The sequence below is a fragment of the Electrophorus electricus genome, chromosome 21 (assembly GCF_013358815.1).
Source record: "Electrophorus electricus isolate fEleEle1 chromosome 21, fEleEle1.pri, whole genome shotgun sequence".
Classification (NCBI taxonomy): Eukaryota; Metazoa; Chordata; class Actinopteri; order Gymnotiformes; family Gymnotidae; genus Electrophorus; species Electrophorus electricus.
Window position 1 is genome coordinate 11,933,836 of NC_049555.1, and position 21,603 is coordinate 11,955,438.

General features: G+C 46.6%; 2 protein-coding genes across 13 annotated transcripts in view; both read right to left on the reverse strand.

Annotated features, from left to right (window-relative positions):
• fam189a1 (family with sequence similarity 189 member A1) overlaps positions 1-4,433 on the reverse strand; it is a 109,177-nt gene extending 104,744 nt beyond the window's left edge. Inside the window, exon 1 of the mRNA XM_027008926.2 lies at positions 3,612-4,433. Coding sequence (XP_026864727.2) covers positions 3,612-3,836 — 225 coding nt within the window. The 5' untranslated portion in view covers positions 3,837-4,433. The remainder of the gene's footprint in view (positions 1-3,611) is intronic.
• A 1,114-nt stretch (positions 4,434-5,547) lies between these two features.
• tjp1a (tight junction protein 1a) overlaps positions 5,548-21,603 on the reverse strand; it is a 45,063-nt gene continuing 29,007 nt past the window's right edge. For 4 of the 12 annotated variants that reach the window (XM_035520940.1, XM_035520938.1, XM_035520944.1 and 1 more), the window contains exons 13-29: positions 21,229-21,448; positions 20,279-20,463; positions 19,765-19,860; positions 19,500-19,526; positions 17,734-17,816; positions 16,978-17,188; positions 15,800-15,900; positions 15,267-15,620; positions 14,186-14,410; positions 12,410-13,213; positions 12,205-12,290; positions 11,347-11,583; positions 10,933-11,024; positions 10,330-10,717; positions 9,470-9,687; positions 8,958-9,101; positions 5,548-7,343 (exon numbers count right to left, since the gene is read on the reverse strand). In XM_035520940.1, coding sequence (XP_035376833.1) covers positions 7,249-7,343; positions 8,958-9,101; positions 9,470-9,687; positions 10,330-10,717; positions 10,933-11,024; positions 11,347-11,583; positions 12,205-12,290; positions 12,410-13,213; positions 14,186-14,410; positions 15,267-15,620; positions 15,800-15,900; positions 16,978-17,188; positions 17,734-17,816; positions 19,500-19,526; positions 19,765-19,860; positions 20,279-20,463; positions 21,229-21,448 — 3,566 coding nt within the window. In that variant the 3' untranslated portion in view covers positions 5,548-7,248. The remainder of the gene's footprint in view (positions 7,344-8,957; positions 9,102-9,469; positions 9,688-10,329; positions 10,718-10,932; positions 11,025-11,346; positions 11,584-12,204; positions 12,291-12,409; positions 13,214-14,185; positions 14,411-15,266; positions 15,621-15,799; positions 15,901-16,977; positions 17,189-17,733; positions 17,817-19,499; positions 19,527-19,764; positions 19,861-20,278; positions 20,464-21,228; positions 21,449-21,603) is intronic. The other 8 variants (XM_035520943.1, XM_035520939.1, XM_035520945.1 and 5 more) reach the window with 8 other exon arrangements.

The following is a 21,603-nucleotide window of genomic DNA, read 5'->3' on the forward strand; positions in this document are numbered from 1 at the left end:
GGGACCTCTAAGCAGACATAGTGATGAGAGGCAGAAAACAGCAGTGGTAATAGACACGGCAATCCCAAGTGATGGAGACATCAAACGGAATATGAAAAGTTGGAGAAACACCAGAGACTCATACAGACAGAATGTGGAAAATTGACACCAGGGTTGTCCCAGGTGATAGGGGCACTTGGACCTGTGACCCATGAAATGGAGGACTGGCTTCAACAGATCCCAGGAATGAAAACATAATATGAATCGCAAAAGTACTGTGCTCTCTATATATATGTACTTCATTTGCACACACAAGTTTGTCTTTGCATTTTCCAAGCATGAAGAAGTTTTGTTATACCTTGTCCCATTTGGGTAAACGAGAACAATGAAGAAACAATAAAGAAAATCAAAAGACTAACACATTCAAAAACACGTTCCATATGAAGTGCTCACCAGTGACCGATAACAGAAGAGAAGACAGAGCTGAAGGGAGAGGCAAGTCTGGGCCTCTGAGAGTTGGAGCCTAGACATCAATAAGGCTGCATGGGGTGGGGCCTCAAATCACATTAGATTTGGTGGGGCCACACTGGGACTTGTTTGGTGCCAGCAGGCAGTTTTATCTTTACAGACCACCTCCCCTCTACAACACCGGGTCTGGCTCAGCCCGCTGCTGGCCACAAGTCATCCCAGATGCTACCCAGACAGGCAGCCGACAACACCGTCCTCCTGAACATGTGGTGGGACGATCACCAAGGGTAAGCATAAGAACAGAGTTCCTTAGCCCACAGCAGATGAATGCCATGGTGAGGCACACGGTTCTTACCCCATAAATAATAACGAGATTTCCATCTGTTGTCTGTGCGACAGGAGATCGCCCAGGGTGTGGCTTGGGTACTTGCCTACCACAACAGAAGGGAGGTTCTCAGGACAACAGCAGTGATCTTAGGCACCAACAGCCCCCCAACCAGGAAGATGCAGATGGGAGTGGTAGAGGAGCGAAGCTCAATGCCCCTCTGTCTTCACAGACTCTGCTGTGGCCCTAGCCTTCCATGATTGTCTAAGTGATTCATTCATTCATTCATCCATTCATTCATAAATAAATAAATAGGTGCAAAAAGCTAACCTGCACATCACTTTGCATTCTGACGTCCTAAAAGAATACAAGTTATTTTGTGTGTACCTTCTTTTATAATGGTTTTAACCCAGGCCACAACTGAGTAGAATTTCCAAAACTTTCTCCTTAAATGTGCATAATACAGCATAACAGTAAACTTTGCTGCTAGCAGGCTAATGTTGACTTACTTTCCATTTCTGTGTGTAATTTACAACCATAGCCTACAGCTTCCCAGGTTTTGTAGACATAGTCACTTAGCCAGTGCAATGCAATGAAAAAAAAAAACGTGGATGTGAAGTGTCCTGTGAGACAGCCACACTCCTAGTGTAGGCCAGCTATATCTAGTAAACAGATCCTGTTTTTGCACACTGCAGTAAGTAATGCCATGTAAACAGAGGAGAAAGCAGTGGAGAAAGGGCATCGAGGGAGCCTGATGCAGGGAGCTCCACTTTGAGTAGCTGGATCCTGGCAACCAGGGAACAAGCATGCCTGCAGCTCCTCATTTTAATATAGTACAACTTCTTTCACATTTAATTTTGATTTAATTATTTTTCCTTAAGCCCCGTGTGGAAGTCTCCTGCAGCTGTTCTTATGTAAGTCAGAGCATATGAAGGCTGTAGTTTTGTATGTATTGCAAATTTGTGGTAATATGATTTCATTTTAAACACTTTGTTTAAAATGAAATCATATTGATGCAAATTTCCAGAAATAAGTGGACAGTTATTACTATGCTGCAATAAGAGACATTTTCTTTTTCATTTTTTGAATATTCATTTTCTTTTTGATTTCATTAAAGACTATTTGTCACAACCTCATTATCAGCTATTGACAAGTGGTATGCTGAACCTTTAATTTTCAAACATCATGCACTTCTGAAAATGAAATGTATTTTTGCTAGGTTATAGTCCTGCCATCTGAGGCTTTAATATCTTACAATGAACTATAGTTTGTATACATTGTTTTATTTAGATAATTTCTTAAATTGCCCTCTGTATCTTTGTTGTAATATATGCAAATAGTTGTTGATATTTAAAGTATAAAGTACTTGAATATACTGTGTACAGAAAACAAAATGAATTATTTGTGGTAAAGAAAACGTACCACTATCCCAGTACCCTATGGGTGGTCTATGTACCCTATGGGTGGTCTAAATCTGAATCCAAATCTTTTTGATCTAGATTTAGATTTATTCTTTTTGATTTAGATTCAGATTTAGACCACCATAGATAGAAGGGACTCTGCCAATGCAGAATCTGGGAATACTAGAATGCCATTTTTTCCAAAGGAAGGTAAAGGTTGGAGGGGGATCCTTCTTTTGGTGTTAGCCAATGTTCCTCCAAATCTTTTTTCACAGGCCTGTTTCCAACCAACTTTAATCAGCTACACTTTCACATCTTTTGATCTTGTCTTTTTTTTCATAACAGATGTTGATCTGGGTCATGGCACCAGAAACAAACAAACAAACAAACAAACAAAAAACAGATTGCACTGTGGGTATTCTCAAATGCACAGTCTTTCAGATCAAAAATAAAATGAACTATCAAAATACTTTAAGGCAGTAGTGTACCTAGAACAGTATGAACTAGTGTGTCATATGCAGTCTCACTGTTGTACAGTCTCAGGGTGCAAATGTATTATCTTTGGTTTCATTGCTCTACGGCTGGTTCCTGGGCATGGATAAAGCTTAGTTTTGGAATAAAGTATAATGTCCTGTAGTGACTCATCACTGAAAATTCTTTCCAAACTAAAATTTGCCTTAATCTGGGTCTGGGAAAATGGCAGATAGTAGAGTTATAAACAAACCAGTTAAAAACAAGCCATTTATCACAGATGTATTGTTGTAATTTTGTCTCGAGCTGATTATTTATTTGCAACAAAGACAGGCAGGCATCAATGGCAACGACCACTTTGACACTGCGTGAAGTTTCACAATGAGCATTTCATAATGTAGTCTATTGTTCTAACAATGACTCCTTATAGGGCGCCTTAGTCTATGGCAATTTATAAAGTAGCCTATGGGTGGCCCCTGCCAAGCATACATGAATAGAATCTTGAAAAGGGGCACCGTTTGAAACAATAATTGTCCGTTTTAATAGCCTCCACTGGTGCAGTGCAGCACTTGCGTTTTATATGTTATCACCACGTTATGATCTGACACTTACGGAAGACTGCTTCAAAAACAGCCAGGACAGCCACTTCATAACGTTCCGTTTCTCTGGTGACCAGGAAGGTGAGAGAGGCCGAGGCAACTGATATTTGTCTCGGTCGTTATATACACAGAAAAACACAAAAATAAAGTACAGCAGAAAAATATTAGTCCTGTCAAATGCACGGGTATGAGACATATGCCGAGACGCGCGCTTAGGTTATCCGCCTGTCACAACCCACCGACCACAAAGAGCACGTGCGCTCATTCCCAGGCGCTGACTGCGCGAGCCTCGGGGTCAGAAACGTGCAAAGCAAGCACAACAAAAGACCCTTCACCTAAACAACAGCGCATGAAATATGATGCACTTACCGAGAAACCAGCCCAAAAAGGGCAGGAATGCCTGACTTTGGGAGAGGTAGTAAGGGCTAAGGCGGCAAAACTGACAGCCAGTATCAGACTCCCCAGAACCATCTGAGAAACTCCGAGCGAAAGCATGATCCGAGTCCGCGTTCGGAACTCCCTCAGCCGGGAGAGGCTGTGGGACAGGGACACCGGGCTGAGAGATCGCCCTCTTGGCATTGCACTAACTGGCATGGTCGCGACGAAACTGATTCAGTGCGATTTAAACTTCACTGCGGTACTTCCGATTTAAGGGCATTCAGACAGAGGCTTGCTTTGGGTTTAGCCCCTAGTAGTTATCACTGGCACCAAGAACGGAGATACTGATTTACTGCAGGTTGCCAGTACGCAGAGACCATCCCGAAGGCACCTTTAGCGGGCGCAAATTGTAGAAATGTGTCCTGTGCGCGGTTCACTGCGCCGAAGGTAAGCGCAACCTTTTCCGAGCAGGTGTTGGGAACACGCGATCAAACAGCGTTCCAGCCAGAAACAACAACGTAGCGGCCGCGCTGCAGCCTAGGATGTAATGCCGCTGCCCACTTCGAGTAAACGCATCAGGAGGTGATCCGTCAAACGCGTCTCCAGACATCACAGTTCCTTATCGCGGTCGAAAGAGATCATCCACCTTGCATCGTGCATGCCGAAGTAAATAGAGGTCACAATAAATGAGTTTTAGAGGTTCATCGGGGGACAGAATGAAAGCGCGTGTTTTTGTAGTCGGTCGGATGATGTCCGCCTCTGTCAGGTGATGTAGCCTACTCGTCCCCAGCCTGCGTATGCGCTTTCGGGCGCGTTACACGGGATCGAAGGCAGTGTGGGCTTCAGCCAAGGACATGCGTGCACCCTCTACCGTCGTCGGCTCGCTCGCTAGTGGCGTGCCAGTAAGACACGGGATATGCACGGCGATGTTGTGCAGTAGTTACACTGTATAATCGTGCAGCAGGCATGGCGATGTTGTGCAGTAGTTACACTGTATATGATAGATACGGGAAGTCAACACGCTCTAACCTAATGTTGCTGGGCAGCAGCACTTGAAGACGCATAACGATGTTATCGTATATTTCTTTCAGATACTGCGGCCTTATTTAAGACTTTTAGACTCCTAAACCCGAGCTTAACAAAAACATAATAAGGACTTATCAGGCGATTTTAATCGTAAAGGTATAGCCTAAATGTTTCTGTATAAAATTACAGGTCCTTTGACACGCGTTTACACCACGATACTTAAAGTCAGAAGGCGCCACCTGTAGGCTAAACCTGGGAAGTGCACGATGCGAGACTGCAGCGTCAGCACGGTAACTAATTTATGGATCTCGCCGAGGATTCTGGAAATTACAAATATTAATACATCAAATAAGCTACATTAACAACCCCCCACGTGCACACACTACAACGCAAAACTTGTCTCTTGGCCGCCCAAATGTTAATTTCATTTCAATCGATAAACTGGCGTGCGTTTTGAAGGTTTGTCATCCGCAGAGCAAATGTTAAGATGATTTTTAAAACCTATTTAGTTAGAATTTGGACGGCGTCACATGCTCTTACCCACATATTAGTGTTTTTATAGGGACATTTAAGGTCCATTTCTAATTGTTGCATGTCAAATCCCAGCTGGCTGGACTTGATTGAATGGTATCCATTACATTACATTCTAGGACCTCAAAATGAATGTAATTATACGTTTGCCTACACAGTGTTTTAAGAATAGAATAAGAATAAGGCAACATACTTACATGTCATGGTAAAACCATAAACGATGGACATTCCCACTACAGCCTATATTCTTACCATTTTCCATCACGGCTTGTAGGGTGAGGGATGTGTGCATGCCTCACACATAACATTACCACAAGTGGATGAGATTGTACCAGGCCAAGAGCTACTCCATTACCAAAAGACCAAAACATTTATTTTAAAAATGATTTTATTAATACAGTGGTATACTTAAAATTGAAAAGGGAAAAGTCACACATGTGAAGATCTAATATTTAACTGAAATTGTGTTATCTAAAAGAAAAAAAAAAAAATCACTGGTGTGCCATAATAAATCATCTATTAGTAGAAAAATACATTTCAGGGCACATGATACAGCATCCAATAACACTAATAATGAGACAGAAGAAATATCTGAGAGCATTTAAAATCAAGCACTTTCCTTTGTTTCAAATAAAGCATAAAAAAGGTTGTTTTGGTGACTGTTAAAAATGTTTATATTTAGATGCTAGTGTTGATATATTGGTACAAAACAAGTGGAATTAATACCAAGTAAAAGTTCCAGGGCTCAAGGTATAACCAGAATACAAAGATTATTTCCATTTCATTCATTCATTCTTTTTTTTAAAGAATTTTTTCTTGCCACATTTTATACAAAATAAAGACATAAAAAAAGTCATTTACAAACCAAGAACCAAAGGCCACATGCTAGCTCTATATACAGCCAACTTTCTGTGTCATTAGGAATCGTGTGTGTGTGTATAGCAGGTACACTGAACAAGTGTTTACTTAGTGCCTTGATTGTTCTTGGGTGGTAACCCAGGTCTTGTACAGTGGGTAGACAAAATGGCAGAAGAGCTTCATTTTATTCTCCCGAAATCCACCTTCATAACTTAGCAAAAAAACAACAGCAGCAAAAGTAAATAGGTCTTGTTATTTGAGAACGCGTTTTGTAGATGAGGCATGAGACCGAGGGGGAGTCAGTGAAGGAAGGTGAAGAGTAAAGAACTAAACGGGTAATGCTGGTGACTGGACACCGACTCTGACGTGCATAGACCTCCACGGTGCAGAACACTTGGTGCACTACTCTTCGCGAGTCCACTGCTGATGTAGCAGCAGGTCAGCTCTCGCGGTCAGCGATGATGACTGAGGAAGAGGGGCACCAGCTCAGGATAAAACAAATGGCCCTCAGGAGGAGGGTCTGGGCCTGCTTCATTCCCCCCCATTTCCAACACCACCTGCATCACATTCCTGGCCTCCTGTCGAGCTCCCCTCTACACTTGCTGCGTGCACATGGGTGTGACAGACATGACACCAGTTCTCACCTTTAGACCATTGCAAAAAAAATCAATTAATTGAAGAAATAATTAAATACTAGAATTTTATCATCTAAAAAACCCAGACATAAAACAAAACTCGACTTGAGCAACGCCACTTTATATAAGCATTCTAAATAGTGTGTAGACTGTTGTGTAAAGAAAAAAAAAAGCTCAGAGGTTAATATAGTGTGTAGGACATTTGTGAATGAAGCCTGGAGATTGTGAAGGTGGGTGACCAGTAGTGAAACATGGTGGGAATATTCTCAGTGGCACAGAGTATGCAGTTGATGAAGGATTAAAAAAAAAGTTTATTTTTCTCATTTTACTCAGGAGCTTGTAAGCATACAAAGGAGGAGTAAGAACAGAAAGAGGAGTAGGAACAGCACTTCAGAGAAATTCATCCTTCTTCATGTCTCCATGGCTACAGTAAACAAAATCAAAACGCATCCATCCTTCATTTATTACTGCCAAACCTCCTCCTCTCGATGGCAGAGTGCGCGTGCGTGCGTGCGTGTGTGTGTTTGGAGAGCAAGGGTGTGTTTTCATCTTGGGATTCACATTCAGCAACAGCCACCTCAGAAATGGTCGATAAGCACAGACACACAGTTGGCTCCTACTAGGTAGTTTGGATCCCCGGGGAGAGATTTGTTCTGCCAATTCTTGGGGTCACCTGAGTAGAGGAAAACGGAGTAAGAAAGACAGAGTAAGAGAAGATGGAGATGGAGAGAAAGAGGAAAAAAAGACATGAATAACCACCTTCACAAACCCCAAGCTTTTTAACCGACTAAAATAAAAACAACCACCACCATCCAACCAACCCTAATTTTAATAAAGTCCTGCACAAGTCTCTAACAAAACCACTCTGCGTCTCAATGCTAATTATATAATAAAGAGGTGATTTGAACAGAACTCACTCTGCCTCTTTGGGATGTAAGAGTGTGTGGGAGAGGCAGAGGTAAGGAGTGAGAGAGATTTACAAGGTTTACAGATCATTCAAATATAATCCCACACATACTTTTAACAACAATAAAACCTTAGCAGAAGAAACCCTTGTTAAAATGAGAATTCAAACCCTTGCCTCTCCCTTTGATAGTTCTTGGAACTCTCTGATACATGAATATAAGACACCTTCAGCTGTTGTGGATCCGATAATAATTGAGACTGATCAACATCAAGCTGGCACAGAAAGTTCACCACCAGAAAAACCAGATCAGGCACCAGATAAAACAGCAGCTGCGTTACAGTTTCATGTCTGATTATTTGCATCACATCCTTTGCGCGTCTTTATTTGTCAGAGCGCAATTTATAACATACTAGGGGGTGTTCCTTAACGTTGATGCTGAAAAATTAAGAAAGAAAGAATCTCTTGGGATAAGGGTGTGATTTAGTTGACTTAAACCGGCTCCCTCCGTGTCTAAGGAGCACTATTAGAGCAAGGCTGCTGGAATAGTGCCCCCAGCTGGGCAAAGAGCTCGCTCAGACACTGGGGGGTGGAGAGTGGTGTTGGTTTACAACAGCAGGATTACAGGCACAGGACTGTGTTCCTGTCCCATCGAAGTAGGACAGAGCAGTAAACAACTGGTTCACTTCTCTAGATATTTACCTGTATATTTCTAATGAAGGATCATTCTGAACTAATGCACAGTATTAACAGATATAGAGCAGGAGAGAGAGAGAGAGAGAGAGAGAGAGAGAGAGAGAGAGAGAGAGAGAGAGAGAGAGACAGAGACATGAACACAGAAGGAATGTCCCCATGTAATGGGCCCCTAGTAGATTAAAGAGAATGAAATTGTTGTTTCAGAATAAAATTGAAGGGTGTTTCTCAGGAGGTTCAGACATTTTGGCAGTCAAGTGAGAAATTCGATGACTTCATAAGGCCTGAATGAGTAACCAGAAGAACCAAGAGATATTTAGATTAAAAAATAAGAATCATTTCCAGCAAAAAGCATGATTTGTGAGCCATAAACATGACTGCTATATTACTGGTGAATGTAGATGGGCCTTTCAGAAAGAAGTGCACGTTTAGAACAAACAACAGCCATCAGAAAAACCCCTGCGTGGAGACTATGGTAACCCTGCTCCCGGGTAGAGAAGGAGGACGTAGACCCCTGAGTGCGCGAGTGCATGACAAAATCTAAAATCAGTGAATGTGAGCAGTTGCATGAATGAGAAATAAACTGCACAGTGCAACAGATTTCCCAGCAAGAAACCCTGGCCCACCCCCTGCTGCATGACTGGCAGCCCTGCAGAGCCCCAAGTGCCCAGAGATTAGAGGGCGGCGTACCCGACGAGGAGGCGGAGGATTTTAGAGCAAAAGACCAACCATCAGGAGTCATAGACGCACAGTGAGGGAGGCGTAGCTCTACGGGCTTCAGGAACTTCAGGCCGTGGGGACCGCACATCACCAGTGGACTTAGTAGGGTTTCACCTGCACGCACATACATGCACGTAAACGTGTGAGCGCGCGCACCAGTGCACACACAAACACACACAGGCATGCGTACACATGGAAGAAGTAGGAACAGAAGTAGGGGTATTTAAAACAAGTTCATTTCCTTTAGAGCTTAATTTCTGTCCTCCTTTAACTAGACACCACAATGCTATCTGATATCAGCAGTAGTGGCAGTAGTGATATTTTGTAGTAGTAGTAGTATTCAGTAATAGTGTCAGCAACAGTAGTATTATTCAGTAGTATTATTCACTAGTAGTAGTATTCAGTAGTAGTAGTAGTTGTATTCAATAGTAGTGTCAGCAGCAGTAATATTTGATCCAGTTGAGATAAGCAGATCATCTCACCTTTCTCCTTGTCAAGGGGTGGCAGGATGCTATTGTCCCGACAGACCTTGAAGTAAATCTCCTGCTCCACACCCTCGGGGATCGCCCCCTGCGGAATAATGATGCTCACACCCGTCTCTATGGAGCTCAGGACCCCGCCGTTACAGTTGAAGATGCCCCGTGCTGTAGCCACCACCGTGTGCACATCTTCATCGTCGTCATCCTCCAAAGCGCTAGGGCTGGGGAATTGAGAGCAGCCTAGGTGAGATGCTGTACACTTTACATTAGAGGTGACCAAGCCCAGTCATGGAGATCTACCTAGTTTGCTAGATTAAAGTGTTAACTACATTCTGCAAGACAGAAGATCTACAAGACAAGGGCTTGAGACAAGGGTTTGAGCACCCCTACTATACATTATTCAGCGGATTGGCAAAAGTAAGAGAAATGTTTAGAATAGAAAGTTTACAGTTTAGTTGAAGACCTGGAGAGGTTTGGGATATCTTCAATTACAGTGGAGCACTTTTCATCATGCGCATTTATTCCATTTAAATCACACCTTTAATGGAGGAGTTTAAAAACTCCGGAGGAGACAGAGACAGAAAACAGAGGATTCAAGAAGGGAATCCAAGACCTTCACGTAGAACAGGCAAGATACAAGGAGCAGCCCGGGAAAGGCAGGAAGTAAAACAATCACTGCCCAGGTTGGTAAGACTTGTTATTAGTGTTGCTGTTACATTGGACTAGGCCAGAACCAAATACAAGCGCGCTGAGACACACTGAGCCATACAGTGGAGGTGGGGACCATAAAACTTTGGGTTTTTTTTAAATAAAGAAAATGTCATAAACACTTTGAGAACGTGTTAGCTGCTGGAGTCTCTAACCTGACGGGAATGGCCTTGGGAACGGCGTTGACGTTATTTTGCTGGTACTTGGGCCGGTCCTGATCTGGAGGCAGAGCCTGCTGTGTTTTGGGAGGTCCTACCGCTGGAGCCTTGGCTTGGGACTCGCTGGGCAGAAGATTGTGGTTGAACTTGGGGCTGTCAAACTTGCGTTCGAAGGGCTTGGCTGAGACCGTGTAGGGCTTGGGGACGTAGCGGTTGTAGGAAGAGGGCAGAGGCACGCTGGCGGGCTTGGGGGCGTCAGCGGTGCCGTTGACGGGCGACTTCTCGGGGAAGCTCTTCTGCGGGAGGTAGGAACTCTGCACGGTGTCCTCGCGAACAGGGGGCTTTACCTTGGGGGAGCTGCGAGGGTCTAGAGGAGGGGTCACTGCTAGAGGGAGAGAGAGAGAGAGAGAGAGAGAGAGAGAAAGAGAGAGAGAGAGTGAGAGTGTGAGTGTGATGACAAAAAAAAAAACAAAAAAAACCTTTTATATGACATCAGAGGCCTGGAGCTGTAGGTGTATACTTATTTGAGAAACTGATCAGTTCTTGTCTTTCATTAACAAAAAGGGGTTGATCATAGCATAGGACTCTATCAACAATTACCAGCAGGTTTGGGCATGGTAGGGGGCGGGGCTATAGGCAGAGCAGCTGGAGTCACTTGGGGAGTGGGGCTGACCTTCTCCAGTGTCTCCGCCCTAATAAACATACACCAAAATGCACAAACACAGGCACACGGACACATTTAAACACAGAGTTAGAGACCGACCACAAAAACCCAGATTCACATGTCTTTCCATTTCAAAATGGAACTAATGAAATGCACGTCCAAGAATTCCATGTCTGAGTGTAATAAGAGTGATTGGGAAAGCAGTGAAGAACTGTAACAGCAGTGAACTTCCTACTAGCATTTCTTTATCCTTTCTTCCACAGGTCTGGATCAGAATCTATGAGGGAGCGCAAATGACTAGTGCTGGTTGTACAGCTGTGCATGCAAGCGTGCATGCGCACACGCTGTACCTTGGATAGCTGGGCGCTGGTTGGACTTGCGGCTGCGTGGGGGGCTTGCTGGCCGCCGCCGGCTGCGTGGGGGGCTTGCTGGCCACCGCCGGCTGCGTGGGGGGCTTGCCATCGAGTGTGCGACGGTCGAAGTAGGACAGCTGCTTGCTGTAGTAATCTTCATCCTCATCGGGGTCATAGTGGTTTGCACGAATAATGTCATCAGCTTTAGACTGGGGCTGCTGGGGCTCAGGGGCTGTGTGTGTGTGTGTGTGTGTGTGTGTGTGTGTGTGTGTGTGTGTGTGTGTGTGTGAGAGAGAGAGTGAGAGAGAGAGAGAGAGAGGGGTAGGATCATTTATAAAAGACATACATTACACATACAAGAAGCCTCTGTAAACTGAAACCTAATCCTAAACCTAAAATCCAAACAGATCAATTTGGACAACTAGTCCTTGGTGACAGCCCTAAAGTCAGAATGGTGGTTGCTAATCTAACGGGACAGAGTATGTAAACATGTTGAAATATTGACACCTGACACATCCTTAGATCAGTGTGTGGAAACAATTCAACAAGCACCTAATATAGCTAAGGCTTGACATTTTATAAAATCACCACAAGGTGGAGCTCTAGGAATCCAGTTCTACTCAAGAGGTGCTCATGGTAAAGTACCCTGGAGGTAGTAATTACCATCAGATTACAAGACAGTAGAACAAAAGCAGCTCATATCAGGTTTGTATTGCTTTTTTCTGCGAGTGTAGCAAGGGGCTTGGATACACATTTTCAGCCGGAGATCAAATTTCATGTGCTTCTTTGATATTGAGTCTTTAGAAAGCTCTGATACTCATGCATCCCAGTGACCTTGCACCTCTAGCCTTGTACCTGAAGGTCTTCTCTTGGTCGAGGTTGCTCAGCGAGTTGGCTTTGGGCACAGAGCCAGCACCGGGTTTAGGAACCATGTCTGCTGACTGAGAGGAGAGAGAGAGAGAGAGAGAGAACGAGCGAGTGGGTTGGATTTGTGTGACTAAATCAAGTCTTCTACACAGTTATCCTCATTACCGACTGCCCCCGGTGATAGTGGACTCACCTTGAGTGTGGAGTCGGCGTTCTCTCTGGCTCGGTCCACGGACGCTGAGCGCTTGTTCTCGAACATCTTCACCCGGGTCAGAACCGACTGTGGCTTCAGTGCCGGGTCTTCCTCCAACTCAGGGGGAGGAGGCGGGAGGGGCTTGGACGTGACTGCGAGGGCCGTCTCTGCTGGCGACGGGGCGGCCTCGGATTTGGGAGGGGGAGGGGGAGGAGGGGGGGTGTCCGAGTTCACGTAGCCCCTCTGTGGGGGCTGGCCATGGGCGGGCCTTCGGGACGGAGCCTCGTAATACTGCTGCTTAGGAGGTTCAGGGGAGGGGGTGGGAGCTGGGCAGGGAGGCTGTGTGTCCTGGCTGTATCGCGAGTGTCCGTCGTAGCCACCAGAGGCCGGGGGAGGGGGCTCGTCGTAACGGACCGGTCCGGGACTGGGCTTGCCGTATCGAGGTCGACCCGTGTCGTAACCCGTGTCGTAGCGGGACCGTGGGGGGCTGTAGTCGCGGTCCTGCCCGTCCTGGTAGGTCGGGCGGGACTCGTACGCTGTAGGGTGCTGAGGTGCCACCTGGTGGTCGTATACGGGCCACTGCTCTTCATAGGGAGGCACACGGCCGTCATACTGCAGCTGGGAGTCAAAGTTACGTGTCTTTGGTTCCGTGTGGGCGCTGTCGTAGCGGTAGGGCTGGCGCTCATAATCTCTGTACGGTTGTTCTTCCTGAAAGACGGGCTGCTGGGAGTTGCAGGCAGGCGGCTTTAGCACGGGACTCATGCGGACTGGCTCGTTCATGTTGTAGATCTCTTTCTGGTACATCTACCGATACAGACAACAGATAATCCTCTGTCAGCAATCAGGCAAGTCACACAAAAGTGTAAGTTTTAGAAATCATTAGATTCGAGTTGAACACATCAGAAACCGGAGATGATTAATGCACATTAATGGCTGCAGGCTGAAGCTTAGAGGAAAGACCTGCAATAGAGGAGACTCAGAGGGCCGTTATTAGACAGGTCAAACCGAAAGCAGCCATTACAAAGATGGGCGTTTAAAGACAGATTTGCATTTGAGAAATATGAAACTTATATACACCACTACACACCAAACAGCAACCAGAAGAAAAGCAATAGATTAAAAATAAATAAATAAACAGGGGAAAAAAAACAAAACACTGAAATAAATAAGTGGAAGGAACACTACTCAGCCAGTATGGAAGCAAGGGTTTACGTCAGACTCAATAAAACCATTTTGAGAAGCAGCCTTTCAGCATCCACACGGACCCCATGAGCCCCATCCCTTCAGCCAGCTAACGCAGATGAACTACAACAAGGCAACCTTTCAAGGTCAGTAGAGGAGAGGTAAACAGCAACCTAAACGGTGCTAAAACAAAAAATAAACCCGTGGCACGTACATCGGTTGTGCCAGCACTATTTCTACGTCGACGGCAGCACAGACGGAAGCCAACCAAAACCCAGGCGGCTCTGAGCTGTGCGAGTGTGTAAGCAGCAGCGTCCATTGCTTTCAACATACCACGGGCCCTCATCACTGCTGTTCACTCACGCACACGAATGTACACATGCGCACGCATGCGTACACTAGCCTCCGCTCGCAGACACGCGCAGACGTGCGCGCGCGCACACACAGGCACGTGCCTGCGCCTGCGCATGCAGCGGACAGTGTGCATGCAGGAGGAAGAGGCAGCATGCAGACAGTGCAGACAGCAGAGAGTGCCAGAGAGGGCACCAAGCTTGGCCCGTGACCGAGTCCGTCGCCGGGCGGCTGGTGCGGTACCTTGGGTTCTGACCCGGGAGCTGCGGTTCGGATGGGCTCAGGTGCTGGAGGCTGAGCTAGCTCGGGCGTGGACCGGCGGGACGAGCCGGCCCCCGGTCCGACGACGCCCTGAGGCGAGGCAGCCGGCCCCTCCGGGCTGCTCAGGTGTGCTACATTAAGGTGGGCAGCAGGGGGCGCTGTCTCACTCGGCGGCTCGGGCTGTGCAGGAGGAGCAGCCTCCACTTTCTGTGAAGGTGGTCAGAAATGTTTAATACAGTGTTCTCGCGACCTCACCAGCGCACCTGAGCTGCATCTTCATTACCAATGCCATCATCATCATCATCATCATCAACATTATCACCACCTTATTTTCCTCCTGATCATCTTCCAACTTCACTGAGCCTACCTAACAAGCATGTGCAGGTGAATATCAAAGAAAAGGTGTTCTGTGTTTCCAAAGCAAAGTGGGATGACTTGTTGATATCATGCAATAATCTACAAGTGGACAATGTTATTGCGATTTCCATTTAATTCTACCATATACAGTTTAGCTCTTTTTTTTTTTAACGACATTGTTACTACACCGAGATAAATACACAATCGGTGACATGTTCAATACCGAGATGTCCGTCATGCACACTCTGGTAATGACATCAGTTTGATTGACACAGGGGTGGGTCATAGCTAGGAGGACCATGAGGCTACGCAGCCAATACACACAGCTAGACACGACGTGGCTTCATTCCACCATAGGTGAGGACATCGATGAGAAAAACAACGACAGTCATAAGAGTCACTGTTATTTTTTGGGGGTGGGGGGCGGTGGCAAGCAAGCCATCTTTTGTTTTTGGAAATACATAAAAACACACGTGCGCGCACACACACACACACACACACACACCCACGCACGTATACAATTAATATTGTATTGGCGATAATATTTACTTGACCGTCAACATCGGGAATTGCAATGAGAGTGTTTGAAAGGGCACGCGGGGGTTTTCCGTCAGACACGCCTCCACAGCCCTCTCCGGAAGCACCTGGTGGCCTCCAGGCAACAGGGCAGGTGGGCAGGCAGGTTGGCGGCCCTTAGACACGCTACCTGCTGGGATGCGGGCGCCTTGAACCCGGCTGGGTGGATCCGGGCAACAGCTTCTGGCCTTGGCGCTGGCATCGGGTAGCCCGGGTACCCGGGCGGCTGGTGGACGATAGGCGTGTCGTCCCGCACGGGCTCCGAGGAGCGGGTGAGAGCCGGCTCACTCGGGATGCCCACGTCGTCGTTGAGGGTCTCGTCCAGCTCCTGGTCGGTGTAGGTGCCGCCCTCTGTGTCTGTGTCCTCGTAGTCGGACGTGTGCCGGCTATCGGTGCTGTACATGCTGTACTCGCTGCCCGGCGCGGACAGGTAGGACAGCCGGTCGTCATGCAGGTCCAGGTCGTCCTCGGGAGCGCCATCCGCCTGGAGGAAGGAAGGGAATGAGAGAGAGAGAGTGCACGCATGAAAGCGTGAGTGAGAGAGCAGACAAAAAGCAGTTCTGGCACAAAACGGTGGCATAACACGACTACGTCAAATCACACAAGTACAGCGATTGGCCAACAGGTGTCAGCCAATGAGGAGCAGCGGAACGAGCAGCTCACCTTGCCCTCTGACACCCACACCAGCTGGTTCTGCTGCTGCTGGATGGTGTCCTTCACCGCGCCGTACCAACCTTCATTCATACTGTTCATGTTAATGACGGCTGCAGAGGTGTGTGTGGAGGGACACACACACACACACACACACACACACACACACACACACACACACACACACACACACACACACACACACACACACACACACACACACACACACACACACATACTTAGATTTTGCACAGTTACATTTTACACAATAACCAGTTTCGGTGAGTGTACAGACACTGTGTCTGAACACATCAGGCCTGAACGTGGCTAAAATTTAAACAGCATGCTATAATTCTGAAGGTAAATCCCAGTGATGAAGCCCAGATGGGTACGCGTGTCTTTATCTTAAGAAATCTGCGCTGGCATGATGATACTAATGAACCTTTTTTTTTTTCTTCCCCGTTATGCTGTAAGATGATGGTACAGATGAAGCAAGCTGATCTCAGACCAGCGTTTGCCCTCCAAAGGAGCAGCCCTGAGGGAGATTAAATCTGCGTGCTGCTGTTCTCCAGCCTTCCGCTCCACGCCACACCCCCGCTGACCTGAGGCGCTCTGTTACCGTGGGTGATGCTTTTTTCAACACGACAAAATGGCACGTCAGCCTTCAGCTTATAATGTGGACATCGAGATGTAAAATTTTAGGATTTTTCATATTCAAGATTAAGAGGCTATATCTTCATTATAAAACAAATCTCTGTTGTCCATGACGGTCCCACGGTGTCCTACCAAAGCACACAGGCACCTGGGACAGATGTCCTCTGCCCCCCAAGAACACCACATGGAATATATAAGCGTTTATGTTTAAGACAGCGGTGTGTGTGTGTGTGTGTCTGTGTGACTGCCAGATGTTGAGTATGAGTAGTGTAAGACTGCTTTAAAAAACACACAAGGATTGATAGTAGAATGGAGATGTACCAGCAAACACAAAATCACACACAAAGTGATTTACATTCGGGGTTAACAGGACACTGACCCTGGAACAGCTCTGGGTTATGGTGTGACCTCAACCTCACAAGGCTGCAGGTATCAGCTGGGATCAATCTTATGAACTCATAGTAAAGTCATGAGGCCTATCGCAGTTCTCAAACTATCCTTCCCCCCACCGCCCAAAACACAAACTGTGTCCTCACCAGTAAAGAGGTGGTGGTTGTTCTTTCTCAGCTTGAGGGAACGCTCGTACAGTTTGCGAGCGCTTTTCCTGGACTCAGGACAGAGGCGTGTCCGCATGGTCTTCACGCTGTGTTTGCTGTCCGAGCTGAGGAACACTACGATGGGGTACCACTGCGCGTAGTTCAGTCTGTCCACTGCGTTGGGGGTGATGTCCAGTACCGCATGCTTGTCCTGCAGCAGTACACGTGCCACGGTTTCAAAACACACCGTTTCATAGTTTTGATCTTCACTACCATGCCATCTTGCAGACAAGTAACCTGTCCATCACTAAACTTTATTTATATAAATGTATTAAGGGTATACCAAAATATTTAACTGTATCTTTGATCCTCCATGGGTCTCTCATATTCAGTTTTATATGAGGCAGTTCAGTTTTTACATTGTTTACAAGTTAAATGCTTACATTTTTTTTATTATTATTATTAAAAGATTTACCTGCGACAAAAAGTCCCTGTGACACATTATCTTGATTTACAATTTGTATTTTGAGCCAAAACAATCTATGTAGTATATAAATATCTGCTCAAAACCAATACAATCAAAATTTTAAAACATAAAACATAGAAAGCCAAATTGAATCTTGCGCTAGTTGTCCGCTACGTTGGCTAAATCAATTTGTGAAACTATAATGCATCACCAGGCCTGGAGCTCAGACAGCAGGGGGCGACATCGCGCTGTGCAGCTGACCAGCGCACGCATGCTAGTGCTCCACTCACCTTATCAATGATCTGCTTGATGGTGTGAAGGCGTATGATACCAGAACTGCGCTGGTCCGTCCCTGCGTCTCTGGGCTCGCTCTCTGCAGCGTGAAGGCACAGCAGACAGAACACATGCGCACACGTTATCACATGGTATTACAGCCTACCCCTCCGGCATTGACTGCCATTAGCACTCATGCTTTGGTTTAGGAGTCAGAATCTGCTCCCTCATGCTGGTCTGGGAACATACCTCCCTCTCCAGAGCGTAAAGGAGGAGTTTGCACATTTGACCTATTCTAATTATTTATTGGACGATTTCTAGACAGCTAACAGACAGACATACTCTTTGTAATCACTTTTTTCAAGACTCTTTGTTTTCAGAAAAAGTATTTGATCAGATTTTAAAGTTGTTTTTCTTTCGCTGTGCTTCAGTAAATGTTTCCATACACTACCAGGACTACTTTTTGGATGGATTTGTGCCTACAGAACAAGTAGTATTTGCAGAAGGGGTCTGGTCATACCAGTTTGAGCCTTATTATAGGGTGTCATATTACTGTAATTGGCACAAATCTGTTTCTTAATGGAAAAGAGTGGAACTCTTAACTCATACTTTGCTCTAACTTGGGTAGAAAATTCTCAACCACATTCGAGTTTCTGATCACCAAACTGGCAACAGTAAATACAACCGAGACTGATAGTGAGCATGTTTCTACTCAACTCCTGCAACCAATCAAAAGCAGTTTGTCTCACCTTGAAACAACAAACCACAAGGAAAGCAATGGATCGATCCACATGTGTGGGCCATTGCAAAGAACAGTCCTTTCTAAAAACAAATTTTCTTAAAAGATAGATTTATGGAAATTAGCAATTAGCATACAGATGGGGCTAAATTCATGTGACTATAATTTATCAGTCACTGGTGGTGAAACAAATCTTGATCATGCATATATTAATACAAAAACTGACTGACATCTAGAAAACGTCCAAGGCAGGTATCAGATTCAATTTTGGGTGAAGCTCTGCTTTAGGTCATCTTAGTCCGAGTACATATTATGGAACTGGTCCCAGGTCAGCCAAAAAAAAGGAGCAGCTTCTTCACACTCAGCGCACAGTGAGACCAGAACTTAGGACAATGCACACATGCTGCAGGAGACAAGATGCTGGGCGTGTGTAGTCCACGTTTTGCGTGTTCCTGTTTCACCTCACTCCTCCTGAGTCTTTGACTGTGTTTTTGTATGCAACACTACAGTGTTACATGAGCGAATGCCACTCTAGGCTTTTGAGTGTGATGTTCTGTGTGTTTCCTGTGTGCATGTGTGTGCGTGTGTGTGTGTGTGTGTGTGTGTGTGTGTGTGTGTGTGTGTGTGTGTGTGTGTGTGTGTGTGGAAATCCAGACTCTGGCTTTGTTGTGAAGGCTTTAACGGTGTGTACTTCACTGTGTGAATTATTTACAAAAAGCACTGAGCCGCTTTTCAGAACGAAAAGCGAAGAGCGCCAAGAACGTCTAAGACCTCAGGTCATCTCGGTTCTAGCGTTCAGCGGCAGAGAAGGGGCGACCCTGCACACACAGCTCCACACGGCACTCATTCAGCCAGCCGCAGCAGTGGCCTCGCTGCAATGAGCATCACACCAGTTCATTCCATGAACAGGAAAGCCAGTGCCAGGGATGGAGAGCAGATGAGCGATGAGTGTGTGTCTGTGTGTGTGTGTGTGTGTGTGTGTGTGTGTGTGTGGGGTGGTCTAGGGCTATCGAGCGAGCAAGCAGGTGCAGAGATGCGACATACTTTCCCCTTCTCCAGGACGCTGTGTTTCTGCAGGGCAACAAAAGCAAGTCACAGACCAACAGAGTTAGGCAAAGTGCAGGTGCCATCAGTCCAAGGGCGAGTGGACAGCAAAACAGTGGCACACTGTACCCTAGATCTGCAGCGTTCACCGCAGTGTGTCCGGCAGTGGCACCGCTACATTAAACAGACACGGCCGAGACAAGGCAGCTACCAAAAAAGGTGCATGTGAAAGTAAGTCGGGTGTGTGTGTGTCAGTGACACTCACTTGCCAGCTCGAAGAGATCGGGCACCTCTCTTGCCAGTTTGTCTCGTGCGATGTCAGCAATCGGCCCGAAGATCACCACTGGCCTCAGGAAACCAGCTGGAGAAAAAGAAAGAACCACGTCTAGGTTAGCACCAGTGCAGAGTTTAACTAAAACTAATGGGCAGTTTATTTACGTTTATACAGGAGTATTTACTTATGTAGCAAAAAAGAAGTTTAGTCTCAGAAATAACACTACAGCTAAAACATAAAAGCAATCTTCCTGCCACTATGGCACATTGCTTTACATTACTGCAGTTTTTTCAGAGCAGGGACGTACTAGCCAGGGCAGGCCAGTGCAGAGAGAGACTTTTCTGAACAAAAAGCACGCCAATACATGTACTCAAAGCACTTGGCCAGGAATTCTGACCTTAGCCAGATGCTAATGCCAGCACATGGCACTCCCAACACTTCTAAACAAGGAAATGTGAGACCCGGAACGTGCTTCCCGATTCGGCGCGCCAGCGGGCCTACGCACCCTCCCTGAGCACGACCCTCTCGTAAGCGGGGAACTTGGTCTGCACGGGCTGGGCGGACAGGTCCTCACGACTCTTCCTCAGGTTCCGCTTGGAGCTGCGCAGGCCGCGGAAGCGCCAGAAGTCGGCACGGTCGCCGCCAGGGGTCTTGGGAAGGGTGTACTGCACGCTGGAGAGTTGCTCCGCCCTGCGCAGAAGAAGAGATGATCAGCTGGAAAAGGAGGCACGGATCCAGGCGATCGGGAACTGCAGGACACAGCTCTGCTTTGGCCCACTCTTTCATACTGGAAAAGACTGACGTCCTGCTGGTTTTAAACACACGTGTGTCGGCTGACTGTAAGCAGCAGCACGATACAAAGCGAAACACCAGGAGAAGGCAGACACACACCGTCTCCCGATGTCATGGATGGCGAGGTCTGTTTCACATGGGACAATTGATGGTGTCAGTAATGATCATAGCGGTGAAGTATGCAACATGCAAATGGGGACTACTGTCAGCAGCGCAGAGTATGTGTACACAAACGAGAGCAGACAGCATCGAGGCGAAGGAAGCCCTCCACACCTGCAAGCCCCCAGCGCAGACGCCGCAGCAGCGCTAAAGCCAGAATAAGTGCGCTCACTCAAAAAAAGAAGTGCGACGAATCTCCAAAGCACAGAAACGCTCACGTTCAGGCATTGGCTTCGCTATCGCCGCAGTCATGGCAGTCGGGGGGGGAAAAAAAATGTTTGTTTGTTTTTTTAAAGGCAGGGAGAGCACAAGAGAACGCAACAGAGAAGGGAAAGCGAGAGAGAAAGCGAGAGAACAACAGAGAATATGACAGTGAGAGAGAGTGCGAGAGAAAAAGCGAGAAAGCAACAGAAGAGAAATCAAGAGAGAACAACAGAGAACACAAGAGCAGGAGAGCGAGAGAGCGCCAGTATGATTGTGGATCACTGCAGGACGTTTCTGCACCTGTTCTTGTTGGGGATGATGCCCCTCTCCACCTCCTGGTGGTTCTTGCCGATGCGGATGGCCAGCCAGGAGCCCAGCTTGCCGTTGTAGAGCGTGTCCACCACACGGAACACCTCGCCCTTGTTGAAGCTCAGACCATACGGGGACTCCTTCTCGTACTCAAAGTGGGTCCGGATGTAGAAGGAGTCGCCCACGTCTGACTCCACGATCCGCCGATACACTACACGCACGTGGATTGAAGACAGACACATGAAGGTTCTTACACCAACACAGTGCAGCAGCTAACTGGACAATGCTAACTGAGGGTTCATGCTCTTGTGGTCACAGCAGGACCATAACAATAATTAATAATTTTTTTTTGGAGTCGTACGTTTT